This window comes from Pristiophorus japonicus, chromosome 12, assembly GCF_044704955.1.
Source record: "Pristiophorus japonicus isolate sPriJap1 chromosome 12, sPriJap1.hap1, whole genome shotgun sequence".
Lineage (NCBI taxonomy): Eukaryota > Metazoa > Chordata > Chondrichthyes > Pristiophoridae > Pristiophorus > Pristiophorus japonicus.
Window position 1 is genome coordinate 125759262 of NC_091988.1, and position 26670 is coordinate 125785931.

The 26670-nt window shown below is 46.0% G+C and overlaps 1 protein-coding gene across 1 annotated transcript in view; it reads left to right on the forward strand.

The window, feature by feature from the left end:
* sycp2 (synaptonemal complex protein 2) overlaps window positions 1–26670 on the forward strand; it is a 1164109-nt gene that overhangs the window by 286701 nt on the left and 850738 nt on the right. The window contains exon 14 of the mRNA XM_070894856.1: window positions 23826–23974. Within this exon, the coding sequence (XP_070750957.1) occupies window positions 23826–23974 (149 nt within the window). The remainder of the gene's footprint in view (window positions 1–23825; window positions 23975–26670) is intronic.

Genomic DNA, 26670 nt, shown 5'->3' on the forward strand with positions numbered 1-26670 from the left:
CTACACATTTATGTGTGGGGGGAAAAAACCTAGAGAAAATCTCTTAGTGAGACAAACATGCCATGTCCCCTCATAGCTGTGTGTAACTGCATGATGGATAAGCTAGGAACAGAGTCACAGAACTAAGGTACAGAGTGTAAACACAGAGCGCAATGTTATCTGAGTGCATCTTAAACCAAGTGGGAAGTTTGGTGGGAGTGGGACGCTCTGATAAGTTGGTGAGTCGGTCAAACTGAAATTTAGTCTCAACTTTTAGAATTTAACAAAACTTTAAAAATTAGAAGGCAGTTAGAAGTTAACAGTCAATCAGACGTAAATTATTATAAAACAGAGAATGCTGGAAATCTCAGCGGGTCAGGCAGGTGCAGAGAAAAACAGAGTTAATGTTTCGGGTCAACGACCCTTCGTGAGAGCTGCCGAATATCTGAAAAGAGCGTATTCTTAAGTACTGAAACGGGGAGGGGAAGAAAGAACCAAAGGGAAGGTCTGTGATAGGGTGGAAAGCAGACGAGATTAGAGAGACAAAAGGGATGATGAGCCGAATTGAAATAGTAATGACAGAAGTTAGAAAAAGGTTAATCTGGATAAGGTGTGAATGGCGTAGTAATGACCAGCTGCCATTATAGACAAAGAGAAAAAGAAGAGAAGAAAGAAGAAAAAAAACATAAGATGGGAGGGAGGAGGGAAAGGGAGCCAAAGATAGCCAGAGGTTATGTTCTGAAATTGTTGAACTCGATGTTGAGTCCAGAAGGCTGTAAAGTGCCTAAACGAAAGATGAGGTGCTGGTCCTCGAGCTTGCGTTGAGCATTGGAACAGTGAAGGAGTCTGAGGACGGAGATATCAGAGTGGGAGTGGAACGGAGAAATTAAAGTGACGCGACCGGAAGCTCAGGGTCACACTTACGGACTGAATGGAGGTGGTCAGTAAAGCGGTCATCCAATCTACGCTTGGTCTCCCCAATGTAGAGGAGACCCCATCGTGAGCAGCGAATACAGTATAGTAAATTGAAAGAAATACAAGTAAATCGCTGTTTCACCTGCTCGGGCTCTCCACAAACTCCCACATGCTTCAGATGCGACACACCGGCTGCACCGGCATCTCTGGCCCCTTGTTGTATATATTTAATTAAAGTTTTATATAATGAACTCACTTGGTTTATTTTAAACAACTTAATTTAACTAAAAGGAGCGACACCTTCTATGTCACACCCAAGTTACAACTGCTCAGTCCGAGAGCAGAGGTGCGGGAGATAGAACGTACATAGTCAAGGACCATGTTAACCACGGCGGAGGGGAATCCTCGGTTGAGGAAAAAAGATGTAAATGATTGCCTGAATCAGGTTTATTACTGGGAGCTGGAAGCAGACTGAGAAGTTGTAACTTGGGAGTGGCATAAAAGGTGTCGCTCCTTTTAGTTAGAAACATAGAAAATAGGTGCAGGAGTAGGCTAATAAGATTATGGCTGATCATTCCCTCAGTATCCCTTTCCTGCTTTCTCTCCATACCCCTTGATCCCCTTAGCCATAAGGGCCATATCTAACTCCCTCTTGAATATATCCAATTAACTGACATTAACAACTCTCTGCGGCAGGGAATTCCACAGGTTAACAACTCTCTGGGTGAAGAAGTTTCTACTCATCTCAGTCCTAAATGGCCTACCCCTTATCCTAAGACTGTGTCCCCTGGTTCTGGACTTCCCCAACATCGGGAACGTTCTACCTGCATCTAACCTGTCCTCTCCCATCAGAATCTTATACGTTTCTATGAGATCCCCTCTCATCCGTTTAAACTCCAATGTATAAAGGCCCAGTTGATCCAGTCTCTCCTCATATGTCAGTCCAGCCATCCTGGGAATCAGTCTGGTGAACCTTCGCTGCACTCCCTCAATAGCAAGAATGTCCTTCCTCAGATTAGGAGACCAAAACTGAACTGAACACACTATTCCAGGTGAGGCCTCACTAAGGCCCTGTACAACTGCAGTAAAACCTCCTTGCTCCGATACTCAAATCCCCTAGCTATGAAGGCCAACATACCATTTGCCTTCTTCACCGCCTGCTGTAACTGTATGTCAACTTTCAATGACTGATGAACCCAGGTCTCGTTGTACCTCCCCTTTTCCTAATCTGCTGCCATTCAGATAATCTGTCTTCGCATTTTTGCCCCCAAAGTGGACAACCTCACATTTATCCACATTATACTGCATCTGAGTTCCCAGCCTTGGTCACCCTGGAGCCATGTCTCCGTGATGCCAATTACATCATAACCGTTAACTGCTATACTGCATCTGCCATGCATTTGCCCACTCACCTAACCTGTCCAAGTCACCCTGCAGCCTCTTAGCGTCTCCCTCACAGCACACACCTCCACCCAGTTTAGTGTCATCTGCAAACTTGGAGATATTACACTCAATTCCTTCATCTAAATCATTGATGTATATTGTAAAGAGCTGGGGTCCCAGCACTGAGCCCTACGGCACTCCACGAGTCACTGCCTGCCATTCTGAAAAGGACCCATTTATCCCGACTCTCTGCTTCCTGTCTGCCAACCAGTTCTCTAACCACATCAGTATATTACCCCCAATACCATGTGCTTTGATTTTGCACACCAATCTTACGTGTGGGACCTTGTCAAAAGCCTTTTGAAAGTCCAAATACACCACATCCACTGGTTCTCCCTGGTCCACTCTACTAGTTACATCCTCATCCAAGCTAATATCCTTTCTTACTATTGCATTAATTTCCTCTTTAACCAGCAATGCCACCCCGCCTTCTTTTCCTTTCTGTCTATCCTTCCTAAATGTTGAATACCCCTGGATGTTGAGTTCCTAGCCTTGGTCACCCTGGAGCCATGTCTCCGTGATGCCAATTACATCATAACCGTTAACTGCTATCTGCGCTGTTAATTCATCTACCTTATTCTGAATACTCCTCGCATTGAGGCACATTAAATATATAAAACATGGGGCCAGAGATGCCAGTGTAGTAGGTGTGTTGCATCTGAAACATGTGGGAGTTTGTGGAGAGCAGCTTAACATGGATAAAGCCAGTAAGTGTTTGCAACTTGAGGAACTTCGACTCAATGCGGCGCAGAGATTGTGATGCATCAGGAAAGGGGAGAGTCACCTGGATATTTTGACCCAGGGGGCAGTCACAACCCTTGAGTTAGATAGTGGTTTAGATTTGGTTAGTATTCAGGGACAGGAGGATGTGACTGCGACTCAGGCAGATAAGGGACCACAGATGCAGTGGTGGAGGTGACAGCCTTTGCTATGTGTGGATGAGAACAAAGGCTGCAGGGAGGTTGTGCAAATTATATGTAATAAAGAAGAGATTAGTTAACGCAATAGTAAACATGAAGGTTGCTGCCATTGCCAAAGTAAACGAGTCTGGTGCTGGGATACTGGATGAGATAAAAATAGATAAAGAGGAGGTACTGGACAGGATGGCGATAATTAAAGTGGATAAGTCGCCCGTTCCATATTGGATTCATCCTAGGTTGCTAAGGGAAATAAGGGTAGAAATTGCGGAGGTGCCGGTCAAAATCTTCCAATTCTCCTGAGATACGGGGGTGATGCCAAAGGACTGGAGGATTGCAAATGCTACATTCTTATTCAAAAAATGGGAGAAGGATAAACCTGTCAATTACAGATCAGTCAATTTACCATCAATGATTGGGAAGCTATTAGAAACAATAATACGGAAGAAAATTAACAGCCACTTGGACAAGCATGGACTAATAAAGAGCCACTTAACTTGATTGAGTTTTTTGATGAGGTAATAAAGAGAGTAGATGAGGGCAGTGTAGTTGATGTTGTGTATATGGACTTTCAAAAGGCTTTTGATAAAGTACCACATACTAGGCGTGTTAGCAAAACTGAAGCCCCTGGGATAAAAGGGGCAGCAGCATGGATACAACATTGGCTAAAGGATAGAACACGGCGTTTTGGTGAATTGCTGGAAGGGGATATACAGTGGTATTCCCCAGGTTCAGTACTAGGACCACTGCTGCTTTTGATCTACATTATTGACTTGCACTTGGGGGTACAGGGCACAATTTTGAAATTTGCAGATTACATGAAACTTGGAAGTATAGTAAACATTGAGGAGGATAGTAATAGCCTTCAAGAAGAAATACACAGGCTGGTGGAATTGGCGGAGACAAGGCAGATGAAATTCAATGCAGAAAAATGTGAGGTGATACATTTTGTTAGGAAGACTGAGGAGATACAATACACACTAAATGGTACAATTTTAAAGGGGGTGCAAGAACAGAGTGACCTGGCGGTGCTTGTGAATAAATCTTTGAAGATGACAGGTCAGGTTAACAAAGCAGGGAATAAAGTATAGAGGATCCTGGGCTTTATAAATAGAGGCAGAGAGTACAAAAGCCAGGACGTTAAGCTAAACTTATAGAAAACATGAGTTCGGCCCCAGCTGGAGTATCGTGTCCAATTCTGGCTACCAAATTTTAGGAAGGACATGAAGGCTTTCGAGAGGGTACAGAAGAGATTTACTAGAATGGTTCCAGGACGCATAGAAACTTAGAAAATAGGTGCAGGAGTAGGCCATTCAGCCCTTCGAGCCTGCACCGCCATTCAATAAGATCATGGCTGATCATTCACCTCAGTACCCATTTCCTGCTTTCTCTCCATACCCCTTGATCCCTTTAGCCGTAAGGGCCATACCTAACTCCCCCTTGAATATATCCAATGAACTGGCATCAACAACTCTCTGCGGCAGGGAATTCCACAGTTTCTCCTCATCTCAGTCCTAAATGGCCTATCCCTTATCCTAAGATCGTGTCCCCTGGTTCTGGACTTCCCCAACATCAGGAACATTCTTCCCGCATCTAACCTGTCCCGTCCCGTCAGAATCTTATATGTGTCTATGAGATCCCCTCTCATCCTTCTAAACTCCAGTGTCTCCTCATACGTCAGTCCAGCCATCCCTGGAATCAGTCTGGTGAACCTTCGCTGCACTCCCTCAATAGCAAGAACATCCTTCCTCAGATTAGGAGATATCCTTCGACTGGTTAAAGAGGAAATTAATGCAATAGTAAGAAAGGACATTAGCTTGGATGAAGTGGAATCGGTATGCGTGGAGCTACGGAATACCATGGGGCAGAAAATGCTAGTGGGAGTTGTGTACAGACCACCAAACAGTAGTAGTAAGGTTGGGGACAACATCAAACAAGAAATTTGGGATGCATGCAATAAAGGTACAGCAGTTATCATGGGTGACTTTAATCTACATATTGATTGGACTAACCAAACTGGTAGCAATGCAGTGGAGGAGGATTTCCTGGAGTGTATTAAGGATGGTTTTCTCGACCAATATGTCGAAGAACCAACTAGGTAGCTGACCATCCTAGACTGGGTGTTGTGTAATGAGAAAGGACTAATTAGCAATCTTGTGCGTGGGGAAGAGTGACCATAACATGGTAGAATTCTTTATTAAGATGGTGAGCGACACAGTTAATTCAGAGACTAGGGTCCTGAACTTAAGGAAAGCTAACTTCGATGGTTTGAGGCGTGAATTGGCTAGAATAGACTGGCTAATGATACTTAAAGAGTTGACGGTGGATAGGCAATGGCAAACATTTACAGATCACATGGATGAACTTCAGCAATTGTACAACCCTGCCTGGAGTAAAAATAAAACGGGGAAGGTGGCTCAGCCATGGCTAACAAGAGAAATTAAGGATAGTGTTAAATCCAAGGAAGAGGCATGTAAATTGGCCAGAAAAAGCAACAAACCTGAGGACTGGGAGAAATTTAGAATTCAGCAGAGGAGGACAAAGGGTTTAATTAAGAGGGGGAAAATAGAGTACGAGAGGAAGCTTGCCGGGAACATAAAAACTGACTGCAAAAGCTTCCATAGATATTGAAGAGAAAAATATTAGTGAAGACCAACGTAGGGCCCTTGAAGTCGGATTCAGGTGAATTTATAATGGGGAACAAAGAAATGGCAGACCAATTGAACAAATACTTTGGTTCTGTCTTCACAAAGGAAGTACGAGGGGACCGAGGGTCTAGTGAGAAGGAGGAACTGAAGGATATCCTTATTAGGCGGGAAATTGTGTTAGTGAAATTGATGAGATTGAAGGCCGATACATCCCCGGGGCCTGATAGTCTGCATCCCAGAGTACTTAAGGAAGCGGCCCTAGAATTGTGGATACATTGGTGATCATTTTCCAACAGTCTATCGACTCTGGATCAGTACCTATGGACTGGAGGGTAGCAATGTAACACCACTTTTTAAAAAGGGAGGAAGAGAGAAAGCGGGTAATTATAGATGGGTGAGCCTGACATCAGTAGTGGGGAAAATGTTGGAATCAATTATTAAGGATGAAATAGCAGCGCATTTGGAAAGCAGTGACAGGATCGGTCCAAGTCAGCATGAATTTATGAAGGGGAAATCATGCTTGACAAATCTTCTGGAATTTTTTGAGGATGTAACTAGTAGAGTGGACCAGGGAGAACCAGTGGATGTGGTGTATTTGGACTTTCAAAAGGCTTTTGACAAGGTCCCACACGTAAGATTGGTGTGCAAAGTCAAAGCACATGGTATTGGGGGTAATATACTGACGTGGATAGAGAACTGGTTGGCAGACAGGAAGCAGAGAGTCGGGATAACTGGGTCCTTTTCAGAATGGCAGGCAGTGACTAGTGGAGTGCCGCAGGGCTCAGTGCTGGGACCCCAGCTCTTTACAATATACATCAGTGATTTGGGTGAAGGAATTGAGTGTAATATTTCCAAGTTTGCAGATGACACTAAACTGGGTGGCGGTGTGAGCTGTGAGGGGGACGCTAAGAGGCTGCAGGGTGACTTGGACAGGTTAGGTGAGTGGGCAAATGCATGGCAGACGCAGTATAATGTGGATAAATGTGAGGTTATCCACTTTGGGAGCAAAAACGCGAAGGCAGAATATTATCTGAATGGCGGAAGATTAGGAAAAGGGGAGGTGCAACGAGACCTGGGTGCCATGGTACATCAGTCATTGAAAGTTGGCAAACAGGTTCAGCAGGTGGTGAAGAAGGCAAATGGTATGTTGGCCTTCATAGCTAGGGGATTTGAGTATCGGAGCAGGGAGGTCTTACTGCAGTTGTACAGGGCCTTGGTGAGTCCTCACCTGGAATATTGTTTTCAGTTGTGGTCTCCTAATCTGAGGAAGGACGTTCTTGCTATTGAGGGAGTGCAGCGAAGGTTCACCAGACTGATTCTCGGGATGGCAGGACTGACATATGGGGAGAGACTGGATCAACTGGGCCTTTATACATTGGAGTTAGAAGGATGAGAGGGGATCTCATAGAAACATATAAAATTCTGACGGGACTGGACAGGTTAGAGGCGGGTAGAATGTTCCCGATGTTGGGGAAGTCCAGAACCAGGGGACAAAGTCTTAGGATGAGCGGTAGGCCATTTAGGACTGAGATGAGGAGAAACTTCTTCACTGAGAGTTGTTAACCTGTGGAATTCCCTGCCGCAGAGAGTTGTTGATGCCGATTCATTGGATATATTCAAGAGGGAGTTAGATATGGCCCTTATGTCTAAGAGGATCAGGGGGTATGGAGAGAAAGCAGGAAAGGGGAACTGAGGGAATGATGAGCCATGATCTTATTGAATGGTGGTGCAAGCTCGAAGGGCCGAATGGCCTACTCCTGCACCTATTTTCTATGTTTCCCCTGGTTCTGGACTGCCCCATCATCGGGAACATTCTTCCTGCATCAACCTGTCCAGTCCCGTCAGAATTTTATTTGTTTCTACGAGATCCCCTCTCATCCTTCTAAACTCCAGTGAATATCGGCCCAGTCGATCCAGTCTCTCCTCATATGTCAGTCCTGCCATCCCGGGAATCAGTCTGGTGAACCTTCGCTGCACTCCCTCAATAGTAAGAATGTCCTTCCTCAGATTAGGAGACCAAAATTGAACACAATATTCCAGGTGAGGCCTCACTAAGGCCCTGTACAACTGCAGTAAGACCTCCCTGCTCCTATACTCAAATCCCCTAGCTATGAAGGCCAACATACCATTTGCCTTCTTCACCGCCTGCTGAACCTGTATGCCAACTTTCAATGACTGATATACTATGACACCCAGGTCTCGCAGCACCTCCCCTTTTCCCAATCTGCCACCATTCAGATGATATTCTGCTTCGTGTTTTTGCCGCCAAAATGGATAACCTCACATTGATCCACATTATACATGCGTTTGCCTAACCTGTCCAAGTCACCCTGCAACCTTTTAGCGTCGTCCACATTGCTCACACTGCCACCCAGATTAGTGTCATCTGCAAGCTTGGAGATATTACACTCAATTCCCTCATCCAATTGATTGATGTATATTGTAAATAGCTGGGGTCCCAGCACTGAGCCTTGCGGTACCCCACTAGTCACTGCCTGCCATTCTGAAAACGACCTGTTTATCCTGACTCGCTGCTTCCTGTCTGCCAACCAGTTCTCTATCCACATCAGTACATTACCCCCAATACTATGCTCTTTTAATTTTGCACACCAATCTCTTGGACACCACATCCACTGGTTCTCCCTTGTTCACTCTATCAGCTACATCCTCACAAAATTCTAGAAGATTTGTCAAGCTGGATTTCCCTTTCATAAATCCATGCTGATTTGGTCCGATCCTGTCACTGCTTTCCAAATGTGCTGCTATTTTATCTTCAATAATTGATTCCAAAATTTTCCCCACTATTGATGTCAGGCTAACTGGTCTATAATTACCCGTTTTCTCTCCCTCCTTTTTTACAAAGTGGTGTTACATTAGCTACCCTCCAGTCCATAGGAACCGATCCAGAGTCGATAGACTGTTGGAAAATGATCACCAATGCATCCACTATTTCTAGGGCTACTTCCTTAATTACTCTGGGATGCAGACTATCAGGCCCCAGGGATTTATCGGCCTTCAATCCCATCAATTTCGCTAATACCATTTCCCACCTAATAAGGATTTCCTTCAGTTCCCCCTTCTCACTCAACCCTCGGTCCCCTAGTATTTCTGGAAGGTTATTTGTGTCTTCCTTCGCGAAGACAGAACCAAAGTATTTGTTTAACTGGTCCGCCATTTCTTTGTTCCCCATTATAAATTAACCTGAATCTGACTGCAAGGGACCTACATTTGTTTTCACTAATCTTTTTCTCTTCACATATCTATAGAAGATTTTGCAGTCAGTTTTTATGTTTCCAGCAAGCTTCCTCTCATACTCTATTTCCCCCTCCTAATTAAACCCTTTGTCCTCCTCTGCTGTATTACAAAATTCTCCCAGTCCTCAGGTTTGCTGCTTTTTCTGGCTAAGAGGCAATTTGATAGCAGGGTTTAAAATGATGAAGGATTTAGGTAAAGAAAATAAAGAGAAACAGTTTCCAATGGCTGAAGGTCGATAACAAGAGGGCTCAGATTTAAGGTTTTTGGTGGTAGAACCAGAGGCGACATAAGGACAACTTTTTAACACGAGTGGTTAGGATTTGGAATGCACTGCCTAATTGGGTGGTGGATACAGAGTCAATAGCAGCCTCCACTAGGAAATTGGATAAATACTTGAAGTAGAAAAATTTGCAGGGATCTGGAGAAAGAGTGGGTGGGTGGTAGTAACTGGACTGTTCTTGAGCCAGTGCAAACTCGATGGGCTGAATAGCTTCCTTCTGTGTTGTACTATTTTTTGGTTAGTGAAAGTAAATCTGGGTCCTTTCGAGGCAGAGACAGGAGCAATTATAATAGGGAATAAAGAAATGGCAGAGATGTTAAACAAATATTTTGTGTCTGTCCTCACAGTAGAAAACACAAAGAAGACACAAAAAGCATATCAGGGAACCAAAGGTCTAATGAGAGTGAGGAAAGTAATTAATCATAGAAATCATAGAAAATCATAGTAATTTACAGCACGGAAGGGGACCATTTCGGCCCATCATGTACGCGCCGGCCGACAAAGAGCTATCCAGCCTATTAATGATAACCCCGAGTCTCACCACCGAAATCAAGCGCAGGCAGCGGAAAGAGCGTGCGATAAACCAGTCCCACCCACCCTTTCCCACAACAAATATCTGTCCCACCTGTGACAGGGACTGTGGCTCTCGTATTGGACTGTTCAGCCACCTAAGGACTCATTTTTAGAGTGGAAACAAGTCTTCCTCGATTCCGAGGGACTGCCTATGATGATCCAGCCTAATCCCACTTTCCAGCCCTCGGTCCGTAGCCCTGTAGGTTACAGCACTTTAAGTGCACATCGAAAGTATTTTTTAAATGTGGTGAGGCTTTCTGCCTCTATCACCCTTTCAGGCAGCGAGTTCCAGACCCCCACTGGGTGAAGGAATTTCCCCTCATATTTCCTCTATACCTCCCCCCAATTATTTCAAATCTCTGCCCTCTGGTTGTTGACCCCTTTGCCAAGGGAAAGAGGTCTATTCAGGCTGCTCATAATTTTATACACCACAACCAGGTTTCCCCTCAGCCTCCTCTGTTCCAAAGAAAACAGACCCAGCATCTTCAATCTTTCGTCATAGCCAAAATTCTCCAGTCCAGGTAACATTCTTGTAAATCTCCTCTGCACCCTTTCCAGTGAAATCACATCTTTCCTGTAATGTGGTGACCAGAACTGCACACAGAACTCTAGCTACGGCCTAACCAGTGTTTTATACAGTTCAAGCATAATCTCCTTGCTCTTGTATCCCATACCTTGACTAATAAAGGCAAGTATTCCATATGCCTTCTTAACCACCTTATCTATCTGGCCTGCTACCTTCAGGGATCTGTGGACCTGCACTCCAAGGTCGCTTTGTTCCTCTGCACTTTTCAGTGTCGTACCATTTAATGTGTATTCCCTTGCCTTGTTAGACCTACCCAGATGAATTACCTCACACTTATCCGGATTGAATTCCATTTGCCACTGTTCTGCCCACCTGACCAGTACATTGATATCTTCCTGCAGTCTGCAGCTTTCTTATTCATTATCAACCACATGGCCGATTTTAGTATCATCTGCAAATTTCTTAATCATACCCCCAACATTCAAATCCCAGTCATTGATATATACCACAAAAAGCACAGGACCCAGCACTGAGCCCTGTGGACCCCCACTGGAAATATCCTTCCAGTCACAAAAATACCCATCATCCATTACCCTTTGCTTCCTGCCTCTGAGCCAATTTTGGATCCAACTTATCACTTTGCCCTTGATCTCATGGGTTATTACTTTCGTGACCAGACTGCCATGTGGGACCTTACCAAAAGCTTTTCTAAAATCCATCTACAAAACATCATACGCACTGTCCTCATCGACCCTCCTGGTTACCTCCTTGAAAAATTCAATCAAGTTAGTCAGACACGACCTTCCCTTAACAAATTCATGCTGACCGTCCATGATTAATCCATGTCTTTCCAAATGAAGATTTATCCTGTCCCTCAGGATTTTTCCAATAACTTCCCCACCACTGAGGTTAGGCCGACTGGCCTGTAATTACTCGGTCTATTCTTTTCTCCATTTTTAAATAAAGGTACAACTTTAGCAGTCCTCTGGCACCACACCTGTAGCCAGAGAGGATTGGAAAATGATGTTCAGAGCCTCTGCTATTTCCTCTTTTGCTTCTCTTAACAGCCTGGGATACATTTCATCCGGGCCTGGGGATTTATCCACTTTCAAAACTGCTAAACCTCTTAATACGTCCTCTCTCACTATAGTTATCTCTGTGGTGTCCCTGCAGCGTACTGCAAACTCACAGAGGCATGTACTGCAGACACAGTCACTACGTGACCTTAACCTTTATTCTCAGGACCAAGGAGTGCTGACCCTGGGTTGGACCTCCCCTTTTATACCTGGAAACCCAGGTGAGGAATGTCTCCTACAAGTTCACCCCCTGTGGTCAGGGTGTGCATTTCTAGGGTATAAGTACAGTGTACAGGAGTTGCATGAAGGTTACAGTTACATGAAGATTACTGTTGCATGGTGGTTACATACATGACATCACCTCCCCCGCTTACGTCTTTTTGTGTCAAAGGTTAAGTCTTGCAGGTGGTCGACGCTCTCTCGTGGAGTGCCGCAGTTGTGACTCTGGTGGCTGAGCCTTGGCATGCATCTCTGTCACCTGAGGTGATTCCAGCCTGTCCGGGCTGGCCGCAGGGACTGTGCATGCTGTGGACTGTCCTTGTTGCTCGTCCACTGGCAGTGGTGTGGGTGACATCTCATGCTCTTCTTCAGGTTCCTCTGTGTCTATGCTGAACCTTTTCTTTACTTGGTCCAAGTGTTTGCGGCATATCTGCCCATTGTTTAGTCTGACAACTATGACCCTATTCCCTTCCTTGCCAATTACTGTGCCCTCAAGCCACTTGGGTCCCAAAGCATGGTTAAGAACAAATACTGGGTCATCCATTTCTATACACCTCCTCCTTGAGTTTCGATCATGGAACTCGGTTTGGGACTGGCGCTTGCCCTCAACAATGTCTGCCAGGGCTGGGTGAATGAGGGACAGCCGCATTTTAAGCGTGCGTTTCATGAGTAGTTCCGCTGGCGGGACTCCCGTGATTGAGTGCGAGCGGGACCTGTAGACCAGCAGGAGGCGCAATAGGCGGTACTGAAGGGAGGGTCCTTGGATGCGTAGCATGCCCTGTTTTATGACTTGGACCGCACGTTCCACCTGGCCATTGGAAGCCGGCTTGAACGGCGCTGTCCAGTTGTGTTTGATCCCATTGCCCGACATAAACTCCTGGAATTCATGGCTGGTGAAACATGGGCCTTTGTCACTGACCAGGATGTCCGGCAAACCGTGGGTCACGAAAACTGTACACAGACTCTCCACGGTGATGGATGTCGTGCTCGAGTTTAATATGATGCACTCGATCCATTTCGAGTATGCATCGACAACGATCAGGAACATTTTCCCCATGAACGGGCCCGCATAGTCTTCGTAAATACGTGACCCTGGTCTGGGTGGGCCAGGGCCATGGGCTGAGTGAGGCCTCCCTGGGGGCATTGCCCAGCTGGGCACACGTCGTGCACCTGCGAACCCAGTGTTCCAGGTCTGAGTCAATCCCCGGCCACCATACATGTGACCGGGCAATGGCCTTCATTAACACGATGCCAGGGTGCTCGCTGTGGAGTTCCCTGATGAACGCTTCCCTTCCTTTCTGGGGCATGACTAACCGGCTGCCCCATAGCAAGCAGTCGGCTTGGATGGAGAGCTCATCCATCCGTCTCTGAAACAGTCTGACCTCCTCGGGGCACGCGCCCAATCCCCAGTCAGAACACATTTCTTTATCATGGATAGGAGGGGGTCTCTGTTGGTCCAGAGTTTGATCTGGCGGGCTGTGATGGGGGAGCCTGCGGTGTCAAAAACCTCAACGGCCATGACCATCTCAGCGCTCTGCTCCGACGCCCCCTCGGTGGTGGCCAGAGGGAGCCTGCTGAGCGTGTCAGCGCAATTTTCGGTGCCTGGCCAGTGCCGTATGGTGTAATCATACGCAGCCAGCGTGAGAGCCCATCGCTGAATGCGAGCTGACACATTGTCATTGACAGCTTTGCTGTCTGACAACAGGGATATTAATGGCTTGTGGTCCATTTCTAGCTCGAACTGTCTACCAAAAAGGTACTGGTGCATCTTTTTCAAACCGTAAACACAAGCGAGTGCTTCCTTTTCTACTATGCCGTATCCACGCTCTACCTGGAGACATAAGCCACAGGTTGGAGTCTGCTGTCATCATTACCCTGCTGCAACACACACCCAACCCCGTAGGATGATGCATCGCACGTCAAAACCAGTTTTTTACAGGGGTCATACAAAGTCAACAGTTTGTTAGAACACAGCCGGTTCCTTGCCTTATTGAAAGCCAATTTTTGACAGTCCCCCCAAAGCCATTCACAACCTTTACGCAGGAGCATGTGTAATGGCTTCAACAATGTGCTTAAGTTCGGCAGAAAGTTCCCGAAATAGTTAAAATATCCCAAGAATGATCGCAAGTCCGACGTGTTGCCGGGCCTGGGCGCCCAGCGGATTGCTTCCGTTTTAGATTCAGTGGGCCAGATCCCGTCTGCGGCAACCCTCCTGCCCAAAAACTCGACCTCTGGGGCCAAAAACACACACTTGGCCTTTTTCAGCCATAAGCCTTCCCGGTCCAGTCAGCGTAGCACCTCCTCCAGGTTGTGGAGGTGTTCCTCGGTGTCTCGACCCGTTATAAGGATGTCGTCTTGGAATACGATTGTTCCAGGAATGTATTTGAGCAAGCTTTCCATGTTTCTCTGAAAGATAGCTGCCGCCAAACGAATGCCAAACGGACACCTGTTGTAGATAAATAATCCCTTGTGCGTCGTGATGGTGGTCAGAAGCTTGGATTCTTCAGCCAGTTCCTGAGTTATGTAGGCCGAAGTGAGGTCCAGCTTCATGAACAGCTTGCCACCTGCCAGCGTGGCAAAAAGGTCCTCCGCTCTCGGGAGCGGGTATTGGTCTTGCAGCGACACTCAGTTGATGGTGGCTTTGTAGTCGCCACAAATCTTGACAGAGCTTTAAGGACAGGAATGACGGGACTTGCCCAGTCGCTGAATTCAACGGCCGAAATTATGCCCTCTCTGAGCAGCCTGTTCAATTCACTTTCAATTTTCTCACGCATCACATACGGCACTGCTCTGGCTTTGTGGTGCACTGGTGTGGCGTCCGGAGTGATGCGTATCACTACTTTAGTGCCCTTGAACGTTCTGACACCAGGTTGAAACAGTGACCCGAATTTTTATAGGACCTGTGAGCATGAACTTCGCTCCACAGATGAAATGGCGTGCACATCCCCCCCATTTCCAATTCATCTCAGCTCACCAACTCCTCCCAAAGAGTGCGGGGCCATTTCCCGGGACGATCCAGAGTAGCAGCCGGTTCTGTGATCCATTATGTGTTACCACCAAGTTTGCACTGTCTAGCACTGGGATGATCTCTTTGGTGTACGTCTGTAGCTGCGTGTCAATGCGTTCCAGTTTAGGCCTGCTAGCTCTGTGTGGCCATAGTCTCTCAAATTATTGGGCGCTCATAAGTGACTGGCTAGCTCCCGTATTCAGCTCCATGCCATTCAATAAAACTTTCATCATCATGGGTGGCGTTTTAGTGTATGAGCTGTGGACGTCAGCCACATGAACCCGCTGAACTTCAGCATCCATGGCTTTTCCCCAGGCATCATCCTGCATTGCAGACCCCTCGTCTGGTTCCCCTGTCTCGCAGATTAGCCTCACTGCAGCCTTTTTGCACATCCTGGCCAAGTGTCCACTGACGTTACAAATCCTACAAGTATATTGCTGAAACCTGCAGCTTTTCACAGTATGTCTACTCCCGCACCTCCAGCATGAGCTGAGATAGTTGTTAACAAAAGGACTGTTCCCAGGCATTTCTCTCTGATTGCCCATTTGGTTGTTTCTAAGCACTCTGATGGTGGGTGTCAATGGTCCCATCGTGGGACGCATTGTTCCTCGTGATGGCGTGAATTGCCGATCCCCTTTCCATTGTCCCTGTTGCGGGCTCACCTAGAGTCTGTTGCTGCCTGGGCGGTTTCGAAATGCCCTTGCCTGCCTGTGGGGTCCCGAGCCGCGTTCGCCATGTTAACTCCCTGGTCCATCGCCACGTTGGGACCAGGGCTGCGTGCGTAAATTAGCTTGGTCTCCTCTTTCCTGCCATGAAGGTCTGAGCTATCAACACCGTCCCTTCTAAAGTCAAGTCCTTGGTCTCTATGAGCTTCCTGAAAATCCCGGCATGATTAATGCCCTCAATGAAGAAATCCCTTAACATCTCCCCCCTACAGGCGTCTGTGAACTTACAGAGACTGGCCAAGCACCGCAGGTGCGCAACAAAGTCCGAGATGTTTTGTCCCTCCCAACGCGTGTGTGTGTAGAACCGGTGCCGGGCTGTGTGTATGCTACTCGCCGGCTTGAGATGCTCACTGATCAGCTATCTGAGCCCTTCAAAGGACTTGTCCGATGGCTTTTGAGGTGCGAGCAGGTCTTTCATCAGCGCATACGTCTGTGGTCCGCAGCTGGTCATTAGATGCGCCCTCCGCTTGTCAGCCGCTGTCGCTCCCAGCCAGTCCTTCGTGACAAAGCTCTGCTGGAGTCTCCACGAAGTCGTCCCAGTCCTCACCCACACAGTAACGTTCCTCTGTGCTACCGGTGGCCATCCTCGTGGTCCGGTGATTCCCGTTTCTCATCGCCAAATGTGGTGTCCCTGCACCATACTACAAACTCACAGAGGCATGTACTGCAGATACAGTCACTACGTGACCTTAACCTTTATTCCCAGGACCAAGGAGTCCTGATCCTTTTATACCTGGAAACCCAGGTGAGGAGTGTCTCCCACAAGTTCACCCCCTGTGGTCAGGGTGTGCATTTCTCGGGTATAAGTACAGTGTACAGGAGTTGCACGAAGATTACAGTTACATGAAGATTACCATTGCATGATGGTTACATACATGACAATCTCATCTAATATTTCACACTCCTCCTCCTTCGATGGACCGAAATGGCCTCCTTCTGCGCTGTATATTTCTATGTTTCTATTCCAAAGACTGCATCGCCCCTCTCTTTTGTGAAAATCAGATGCAAAGTATTCATTAATGCCTCCACACACAGATTTCCTTTATGGCCCCACTCTTTCTCTAATTATCCTCTTGCTCTTAATGTATTTAAAAAACATCTTTGGGTTTTCCCTGATTTTACTTGTCAACATTCTTCCATGTTTTCTCTTTGCTTTCCTGATATCTTTTTTTATTGCACCCCTGCACTTCTTATACTGCAGTATTGAGTTCTCGGTATCTGTCATAAGCTTCCCGTTTTTTCTTTATCGTACCCAGTATGTCCCTTGACATCCAGGGGGCTCTAGATTTGTTAGCCCCATCCTTTTTTTGAGGGAACATACTTGCTCTGTACCCTCAGGATCTCCTCCTTGAATGCCTCCCACTGCTCAAAGTAGCCGTTTCCAGTCCACTTTGGCCAAATCCCATCTCAGCTTAGCAAAATTGGCTTTACACCAATTGAGAACTTTTATTCCTGGTCCACCTTTGTCCTTTTCCATAACGACCCTAAATGTTACTGAATTATGATCATTAGCACCAGATTGCTCTCCCACTGATGCCCCTTCCACCTGCCCCTCTTCATTCCCCAAAACCAAGTCCAGAACCGCCTCTTCCTTGTTGGGCTTGTTACATACTGGCTAAAGAAGTTCTCCTGAATGCATTTTAGGAATTCTGCACTCTCTGTACTATTCACACTGCTTTTTTCCCAGTTAATATTAGGGTAGTTGAATTCCCCCACTATTACAACTCTATAATTTTTGCACTTCGCAGCAATTTGCCCACATATTTGTTCTTCTATCTTCCTCTGCTGCTTGCGGGTCTATAGTGCACTCCCAGTAGTGTGATCACCTCTTTTTTGTTCTTCAATTCAACCCATATGGCCACGTTTGATGACCCCCTCTAAAATATCATTCCTTCGCGCAGCTGTAATTAATATTAGTAAAGAAAGCGTACTGGAACTAAAAGCCAACAAATCCCGTGAACCTGATGGCCTAAATGCTAGGGTTTTAAAAGAGGTGGCTGCAGAGATAGTGGATGCATTAGTTTTGATCTTCAAGAATTTCCTAGATTCTAGAACGGTGCCCATGGATTGGAAAATAGCGAATGTTACCCCGGTATTCAAGAAGGAAGGGAGAGAGAAAACAGGGAATTATGGGCCAGTTAACCTCACATCAGTAGTAAGGAAAATGTTAGAATCTATTATCAAGGATGTGGTAACAGGGCACTTTGAAAATCACAATATGGTTAGGCAGAGTCAACCCAGCTTTATGAAAGGGAGTTCGTGTTGCACAAACATGTTTAAGTTTTTGAATGTGCAACTAGCAGGGTAGATCAGTGCATTCCAAATCCTAATACTGGATGTAGTATATTTGAATTTATCAGAAGGCATTCAATAAACTGCCATTCAAGAGGCTCTAACAAAAGGTTAGGACTCATGGGATTGTGGTAATATTCTAGCATGGATTGAGGATTGGTTAATGGACAGAGAACAGAGAGTAGGAATAAACGGGTAATTTTCAGGTTGGCAGGCTGTAACAAGTGGCGTAGCGCAACGATCAGCTATTTACAATCTATATCGATGACTTAGATGAGGGGACTGAGTGTAACGTATCCAAATTTGCGCCCGATACAAAGCTAGGTGGGAAAGTAAGCTGTGAGGAGGGCTCAAAGAGTCTGCAAAGGGATATTGAGTGGGCAAGGTGGCAGATGGAGTATAATTTAGGGAAGTGTGAAATTATCCACTTTGGTAGGAAGAATGGAAAAGCAGAATATTTTTTTGAAAGGTGAGAGACTAGTATTCAAAGGGTTTTGCAGGTCCTTGCACACGAATCACAGAAAGTTAACATACAGGTACAGCAAGCAATTAGGAAGGCAAATGGTATGTTAGCCTGTATTATAAAGGGGTTGGAGTATACGAATAAGGAAGTCTTGCTGCAATTATATAGGGCTTTGGTGAGACCATACCTGGAGACCTGTGTACAGTTTTGGTCTCCTTACCTAAGGAAGGATATACTTGCCTTAGAGGAGTGTGACGAGGGTTCACTAGATTGATTCCTGGGATGGCAGGACTGTCCTGGGATGAGAGGGCTGTCCTATGTGGAGAGATTGAGTTGAATGGACTTATATTCTCTGAAGTTTAGAAGAATGAGAGGTGATCTAATTGAAACGTATAAAATTATTAGAGGGCTTGACAGGGTAGATGCTGAGAGGCTGTTTGCCCTGGCTGGAGAGCCTAGAACTAGGGGTCATAGTCTAAGGATAAGTAAGTGGCTGGTCATTTATGGCTGAGATGAGGAGAAATTTCTTCACTCAGAAGGTTGTGTATCTTTGACTTTCTATACCCCAGAGGGCTGTGGATGCTCAGTCATTCAGTATGTTCAAGATGGATTCTACTTGCCACTTATCAGCCCAAGTCTGAATGTCATCCAGGTCTTGCTGCATTCGGGCATGGACTGTTTCATTATCTGATGATTGAGAGTAGACTGATGGGGCGGTAATTGGCCGGATTGGATTTGTCCTGCTTTTTGTGGACAGGACATACCTGGGCAGTTTTCCACATTGTCGGGTAGATGCCAGTGTTGTAGCTGTACTGGAATAGCTTGGCTCGAGGCACGGCTATTTCTGGAGCACAAGTCTTCAGCACAACATGTTGTCGGGGCCTGTAGCCTTTGCCGTATCCAGTGCGCTCAGCTGTTTCTTAATATCATGTGTAGTGAATTGAATCGGCTGAAGACTGGCTTCTATGATAGTGGGGACCTCCGGGGGAGGCCGATATGGATCATCCACTTGGCACTTCTGGTTGAAGATGGTTGCAAACGCTTCAGCCTTGTCTTTTGCACTCACGTGTTGGGCTCCACCATCATTGAGGATGGGGTTATTCATGGAGCCTCCTCCTCCCGTTAGTTGCTTAAGGGTCCACCACCATTCACAACTGGATGTGGCAGGACTGCAGAGCTTTGATCTGATCCATTGATTGTGGGATCGCTTAGCTCTGTCTATAGCATGCTGCTACCGCTGTTTAGCATGCATGTAGTCCTGTGTTGCAGCTTCCCCAGGTTGGCACCTCATTTTTAGGTACGCCTGGTGCTGCTCCTGGTATGCTCTTCTGCAGTCCTCATTGAACCAGGGTTGGTTCCTGGGCTTGATGGTAATGGTAGAGTGAGGGATATGCCGGGCCATGAGGTTACATATTCTGGTGGAATACAATTCTGCTGCTGCTGATGGCCCACAGCGCTTCATGGATACCCAGTTTTAAGCTGCCAGATCTGTTCTGAAACTATCTCATTTAGCACGGTGGTAGTGCCACACAACACGATGGAGGGTGTCCTCAGTGTGAAGATGGGACTTTGTCTCCACTTTGTTCAGTGTGTTGGTGCTACCGAGCCACTCTTATTGATGGACATTGAAGTCCCCCACCCAGAGTACATTCTGTGCCCTTGCTACCCTCAGTGCTTCTTCCAAGTGGTGTTCAACATGGAGGAGTAGTGATTCATAAGCTGAGGTAGGGCGGTAGATGGTAATCAGCAGGAGGTTTCCTTGCCCGTGTTTGACCTGAAGCCTTGAGACTTCATGGGGTTCGGAGTCAATGTTGAGGACCCCTAGGGCCACTCCCTCCTGACTGTATACCACTGAGCCACCACCTCTGGTGAGTCTGTCCTGCCGGTGGGACAGGACATACCCAGGGATGGTGATGGAGGAGTCAGGGACATTGGCTGTAAGGTATCATTCTGCGAGTATGACTGTGTCAGGCCGTTGCTTGACCAGTCTGTGGGACAAGTCTCCAGATATTAGTGAGGAGGACTATGCAGGGTCAACTGGGTAAGGACAGCAGATTTCATTTTGTAAAGCACATTAATGAACCAGATGGGTTATTACGGCAATTTGATAGTTTCATTATATTAGCTTTTTATTCCAGGTTTAAATTCATCTCTTCAGATCATTAGTCCAGGCCTCTGGATTACTAGTCCAGTAACATAACCACAATGTACCATTCCCGATAGGATCGGGCAGGAAAGTGGAGTTGAGGTATAAGATCCGCCTTGACCTTATTGAATGGCGGAGCAGGCTCGCGGGGCCGAATGGCCTGCTGTTCATATTTCTTATGTTTTTATGACATGTAGGCCCCAAGTTTCGTCCCGCGGCGAAAACGACGCACCTCCGAGCTGGGCGCCTGTTTTTCGCGCCGAAAACTGCGCCTAAAAAAAAGTCTGATATTCTCGAGCTCCTTGGAGCTCGATGTCTGCTTGGCGCGGCGCGCTCTTCGCAGCAGGAGCAGAGCCTAACACTCGCGCCGATTTTCTAAGTAGCAGGGGGCGGGTACAATTTAAATTAGCCTTCGTGGTGCCGGCAACCCTGCGCGTGCGAGTTGGAGCGTGCGCGCACGCACAGTCTCACACAAACATTGGCACTCGGCCATTTTTAAAAATACTGCAGAAAAAGTGAAGATTTGTTTCTTGGACCCTTGCAAAGGTTTGTAATTTAATTTTTTTTTATATTTCTGTGTGTGAGGGAGTGCTTTTAGCAGCACTGCTGAATAAATCACCTGCTGAAATCAGTGAGTTCAGCTTTTCACTGCTAAACTTGCAGAACCGGTGCTGCATTGGTGCATGCAAATTAAGGACTGTGTGTTTGGAGAAATAAGAGTGCCAATTCAACTTTGCAATGGATCAACGTCCACCAAGAACAAAGATTGCAAACCATTGCATAATACGTGGTGTTGACAATGCAGTACCCATTCTGCAAATTTAAATATAAAACTGTCGATGTGGCTGCCTCAGTCCCCCTCACAGCTTGAAGGCTGCTGCTGTATCTTCGGCTGCCGTTGAGCCACTGACGCCGCCCCTAAAGCGTGGCCGAATGGCCTCAAGCACCATAAAGAGCTGCGTGTGTCAGGTGTTGATTCTTCGGCTGCCGGCCAGCCACTGACGCCGCTGATATCCTATGGCCGAATGGCCTCACGTCGGTCCGCTGCTGATTCTTCGGCTGCTGGCCAGCCACTGACGCCGCTGATATCTCATGGCCGAATGGCCTCGGGTCCGTCCGGTGCTGCTTCTTCGCGGCCAGCCACGAAGAGAATGAAGGCCTGCCTCAAGCACTGCAGCTCAGCTCGAACCTTGCTGCCGCTGCCGTCGAGACACTGACGCCACACCCCTGTCTGTCTCCAACATGAAAGGCCTGCCTGAAGCACAGCAGCTCGAAGGCTGATGCTATTTCACACAGGTAGGAACATGGTTTATTTAATCTTTTCTTTGCTTATAAATTTTTATTCAGGTTGGATTTATTTGTATAATATTTGTATAAGTATAACTAAGGATTGATTGTAGAATTTAATGACTTCCCTTCCCCCCCCCCTCCCCCCACACCTCGTTCCCTACGCCTAATTTATAACCTACGCCTGATTTTCTAAAGTGTAGACAAGGTTTTTTCGAGCGTACAAAAATCTTCACTTACTCCATTCTAAGTTAGTTTGGAGTAAGTTTTCACTCACGAAACTTTGAAATCAGGCGTAAGTGGCCGGACACGCCCCCTTTTGAAAAAAAAATTCTGTTCCAAAGTGAAACTGTTCTAACTGACTAGAACTGGAGCAAACTAAATGACGAGAATTCCGATTTCTAAGATACTCCGTTCTACACCAGTTGCTCCTAAAAGTCAGGAGCAAATCATGTGGAAACTTGGGGCCAAAGTTTGTCCAGCTTGGCGAAGGACATGCTCCAATGGATCTTTAATATTCACAGGAACTCCACATTTATCAGGAATGATTGGCAGAAGAGGGGACAAAACCTTCTGGCACACTTGTCACTCTGGTTAATAGTTAAACGGAAGAAGATTTTCTTTCAAATTAAGAGATAAATATAAGAGGGCTTTGCACACCTTGGTGAGTAGTCAGTGGTTGTAAAAGTAACAGGAACAGTCTAGTCAATGGAGTCGCAAAATTAAATTCTCTTGTCTTTTTCTGCAAGGAGATGCAAAAGGTACTTTTACAAGTACAACAACAACCTGAATTTATATAGAGTCTTTAATGTAGTAACAATGCCCCAAGACGCTTCACAGGAGCGTTATTAGACAAAATTTGACACCGAGCCATATAAAGCTTGGTCAAGAGGTAGGTTTTAAGAAGTGACTTAAAGGAGAAGAAAGAGGTTGAGAGGCGAAGAGGTTTAGGGAGGAAATTTCAGAGCTTAAGGCCTGGGCAACTAAAGGCACATCCAGCAATGGTGGAGCGATTAAAATCAGGGATGCGGAAGAGGCCAGGATTGGAGGAACGCAGAGATCTCAGAGTGTTGTGCGTCTGGAGGAGATTACCGAGATAGCGAGGGGAGGATTTGAAAACCAGGATGATAATTTTAATATTGCGAGTATATTCAGGACAGATAGTAAAGTTATCGAAGTCAAACTAAACAGCAATACCAGCCAGGTAAAGGCAGAGAGAAGTTAATCATTGAATTGGACAAGGGTCTGAGATCAGGGAAGGTGAAATGTCAGTGACTGCCTGGACACTCTGACACCACTGGCTCTCTCTCTTACAGAGAAACACAGAAAATAGGTGCAGGAGTAGGCCATTCAGCTCTTCGAGCCTGCACCACCATTCAATAAGATCATGGCTGATCATTCCCTCAGTACCCCTTTCCTGCTTTCGCTCCATACCCCTTGATCCCCTTAGCCCGTAAGGGCCATATCTAACTCCCTCTTGAATATATCCAATGAACTGGTATCAACAACTCTCTGCGGCAGGGAATTCCACAGGTCAACAACTCTCTGAATGAAGAAGTTTCTCCTCATCTCAGTCCTAAACGGCCTGCCCCTTATCCTAAGACTGTGTCCCCTGGTTCTGGACTTCCCCAACATCGGGAACATTCTTCCCGCATCTAGCCTGTCCAGTCCAGTCAGAATCTTATATATTTCTATGAGATTCCCTCTCATCCTTCTAAACTTCAGTGTATAAAGGTCCAGTTGATCCAGTCTCTCCTAATATGTCAGTCCAGCCATCCTGGGAATCAGTCTGGTGAACCTTCGCTGCACTCCCTCAATAGCAAGAACGTCCTTCCTCAGATTAGGAGACCAAAACTGAACACAATATTCCAGGTGGGACCTCACCAAGGTCTTGTACAATTGCAGCAAGACTTCCCTGTTCATTTACTCAAATCCCTTGCTATGAAGGCCAACATACCATTTTCCTTCTTCACCGCCTGCTGTACCTGCATGCCAACTTTCAGTGACTTTGCTTTGTTTCTTGTGTAATTGCTGGAATTTTACTAATTTAAATCTGCTGTCTTGAACTAAACAGTAAAAGATGAGAAGACGTTGTTAGCTGTCGACATGAATGTCCCAGTCAGAATTGGAAACATTGAAGGAAACCAGATACAGATATACTTTGATTTGACTTTGGACGTCCTCAATACTGTTCGAAAAGTTTATCGTTCCACTAAATTCAAGGTACGTTCCACTGCGATCAACATTTAGCAATTTAAAATGTAAGACATGTTTAAGCTGGGTAAGTTCTCTGTAGTTTCTGAGGATATTTTCAGACACATTACGGATCAAAATGAATAAATTACATGTTATACTTTAGAATCTTAGCATAATCTACATAATTCATACTATGGTGTAGCGCAGATGGAGGCCCATTGTGTCTCTCTTTGAAGAGTTATCCAATTAGTCTCACTCCCTGCTCTTTTCCTGTAGCCCTGCAAAGTCCTCTTTTTCAAGTATTCATCCAATTCCCTTTTGAAAGTTATTTTGAAACTGATTCCAGCACCCTTTCAGTCAGTGTATGCCAGATCACAACAAATCACTGAGAAAAACATTCTTCTCATTTCCCCGATTTCATTTGCCAATTACATTAAATAACATAAGAAATAGGAGCAGGAGTCGGCCATTTGGCCATTCAATAAGATCATGGTTGATCTGATCTTGGCCTCAACTCCACTTCCCTGCCGCTCCCCATAACCCTTGACTCCCTTATCATTCAAAATCTTAAATACATTCAATGACTCAGCCTTCACAGCTCTCTGGGGTAGGGAATGCCAAAGATTTACACCCCTCTGAGAGAAGAAATTCCTCCTAATTTCCGTTTTAAATGGGCGACCCCTTATTCTGAAACTATGCCCCCGAGTTCTAGATTCCCCCATGAGGGGAAAAATCCTCTCTGCATCTACCCTGTCAAGCCCCCTCAGAATCTTAAACGTTTCAATGATAACCTCTCATTCTTCTAACCTGCAATGAGTATAGGCCCAACCTGCTTAACTTTTCTTCATAAGACAATCCCTTCATCTCAGGAATCAACCTCATGAACCTTCTCTGAACTGCCTCCAATGCAGATATATCCCTCCTTAAATAAGGGGACCAAAACTACTCCAGGTGTGGTCACACCACAGTTGTAGCAGGACTTCCCTACTTTTTTACTCCAACCCCTTGCAATAAAGGCCAACATTCCATTTGCCTTCCTGATACTTGCTGTACCTGTATGCTAACGTTTTGTGTTTCATGTCCAGATCATAGAGGTTTACAGAACGGAAGGAGGCCATTTCGGCCGATCGTGTCCGTGCCGGCCAACAAGAAGCTATTCTGCCTAATCCCACTTTCCAGCACTAGGTCCGTAACCCTGCAGGTGTACATCCAAGTACTTTTTAAATGTGGTGAGGGTTTCTGCCTCTGCCACCCTTTTCAGGCAGTGAGTTCCAGACCCCCGCCACCCTCTGGGTGAAGAAATTTCCACTCAAATCCCCTCTAACCCTGCTACCAATTACTTTCAATTTATGCCCTCTGGTTGTTGACCCCTCTGCTAAGGGAAATAGGCCCTTTCTAACCACTATATCTAGGCCTTTCCTAATTTTATACACCTCAATGAGGTCTCCCCTCAGCCTCCTCTGTTCCAGCCTATCCAATCTGTCCTCATAGCTAAGATTCTTCACTCCCGGCAACATCCTTGTAAACCTACTCAGCACCCTCTCCAGTGCAATCACATCCTTCCTGTAATGCGGTGATCAGACCTGCATGCAGTATTCCAGCTTTGGCCTAACCAGTGTTTTATACAGTTCAAGCATAACCCCCTGCTCTTGTATTCTACGCCTCAGCTAATAAAGGCAAGCATACGTATGCCTTCGTAACCACCTTATCCACCTGGCCTGCTACTTTCAGCAGTTTGTAATCTCTCCCCATTTAAATAATAATTTGCTTTTATATTTTTCCTACCAAAGTGGATAACCTCACATTCTCCCACGTTATAATATAGAAACATAGAAAATAGGTGCAGGAGTAGGCCCTTCGGCCCAATGTGGAGCTGGTGTGGCCCAAAGAAAGAGAGGGGGGCGGTGCTAGGCCCTGGTGCTGAAATCAGTGCCGGTACCTCTGTACATGTGCACTAGAGTCTGCGTGCATGTGCAGTAGCTCCTGGCAGGCCGTTTCGGCAAACGCGTGCTGCAGGCTGTGTGGGAGGGGCCGAAGCACGCCGTCCCTAGCCCTGGCCAAATGGGCTCCCTCATCGGCGGCCCGTTATGGTTCCCTAAGGTAGGAGTTCTATCTTTTATTTGTCATTTACTGATTGATTTTAGGTGCAGCGTTCCTTCTATTTTTTTATTTGTTTTTATTGATTGCTTATTACTTTGGTCTTGGTGCTTTAGGTGCAGGGTTCCTTCTATTTTATTTGTTAATGAATTGCTAATTACTTTTTGTGCTTTGTTTGGTGCTTGGTGGTGCTTTAAATGTAGTTACTTGCGCCGATTCCTTAACTGTAAGTAATGTCTTTCTGTGCAGACAAAAGTGGACACATAAGCTGCCCTAAGTTAGTTTAGTACAACTTTTTTCTGGCCAAATTGGCATAAATGGCGTAAGTGGCTGGGAACGCCCCCTTTTGAAAAAAAAACTGACCTAACAAAAAACCTAACTAACTCACTTACACTGGCGTAAATTAAATAGCCATATTTGCAACTAAAAAGATACATCAGAAAAATCAAGTTACACCAAAAAAAACGGTGCAACTCATGGGGAAATTTGGGCCTTTTAGCCCCCTGATTATCTATTATTGGAATGCTTTTAGTGTCTTCTACCGTGAATATTTATTCAAAATCTCTGCCATTTCCCTGTTTCCCATTATTAATTCCCCAGTCCCATCCTCTCAGGGACCAACGTTT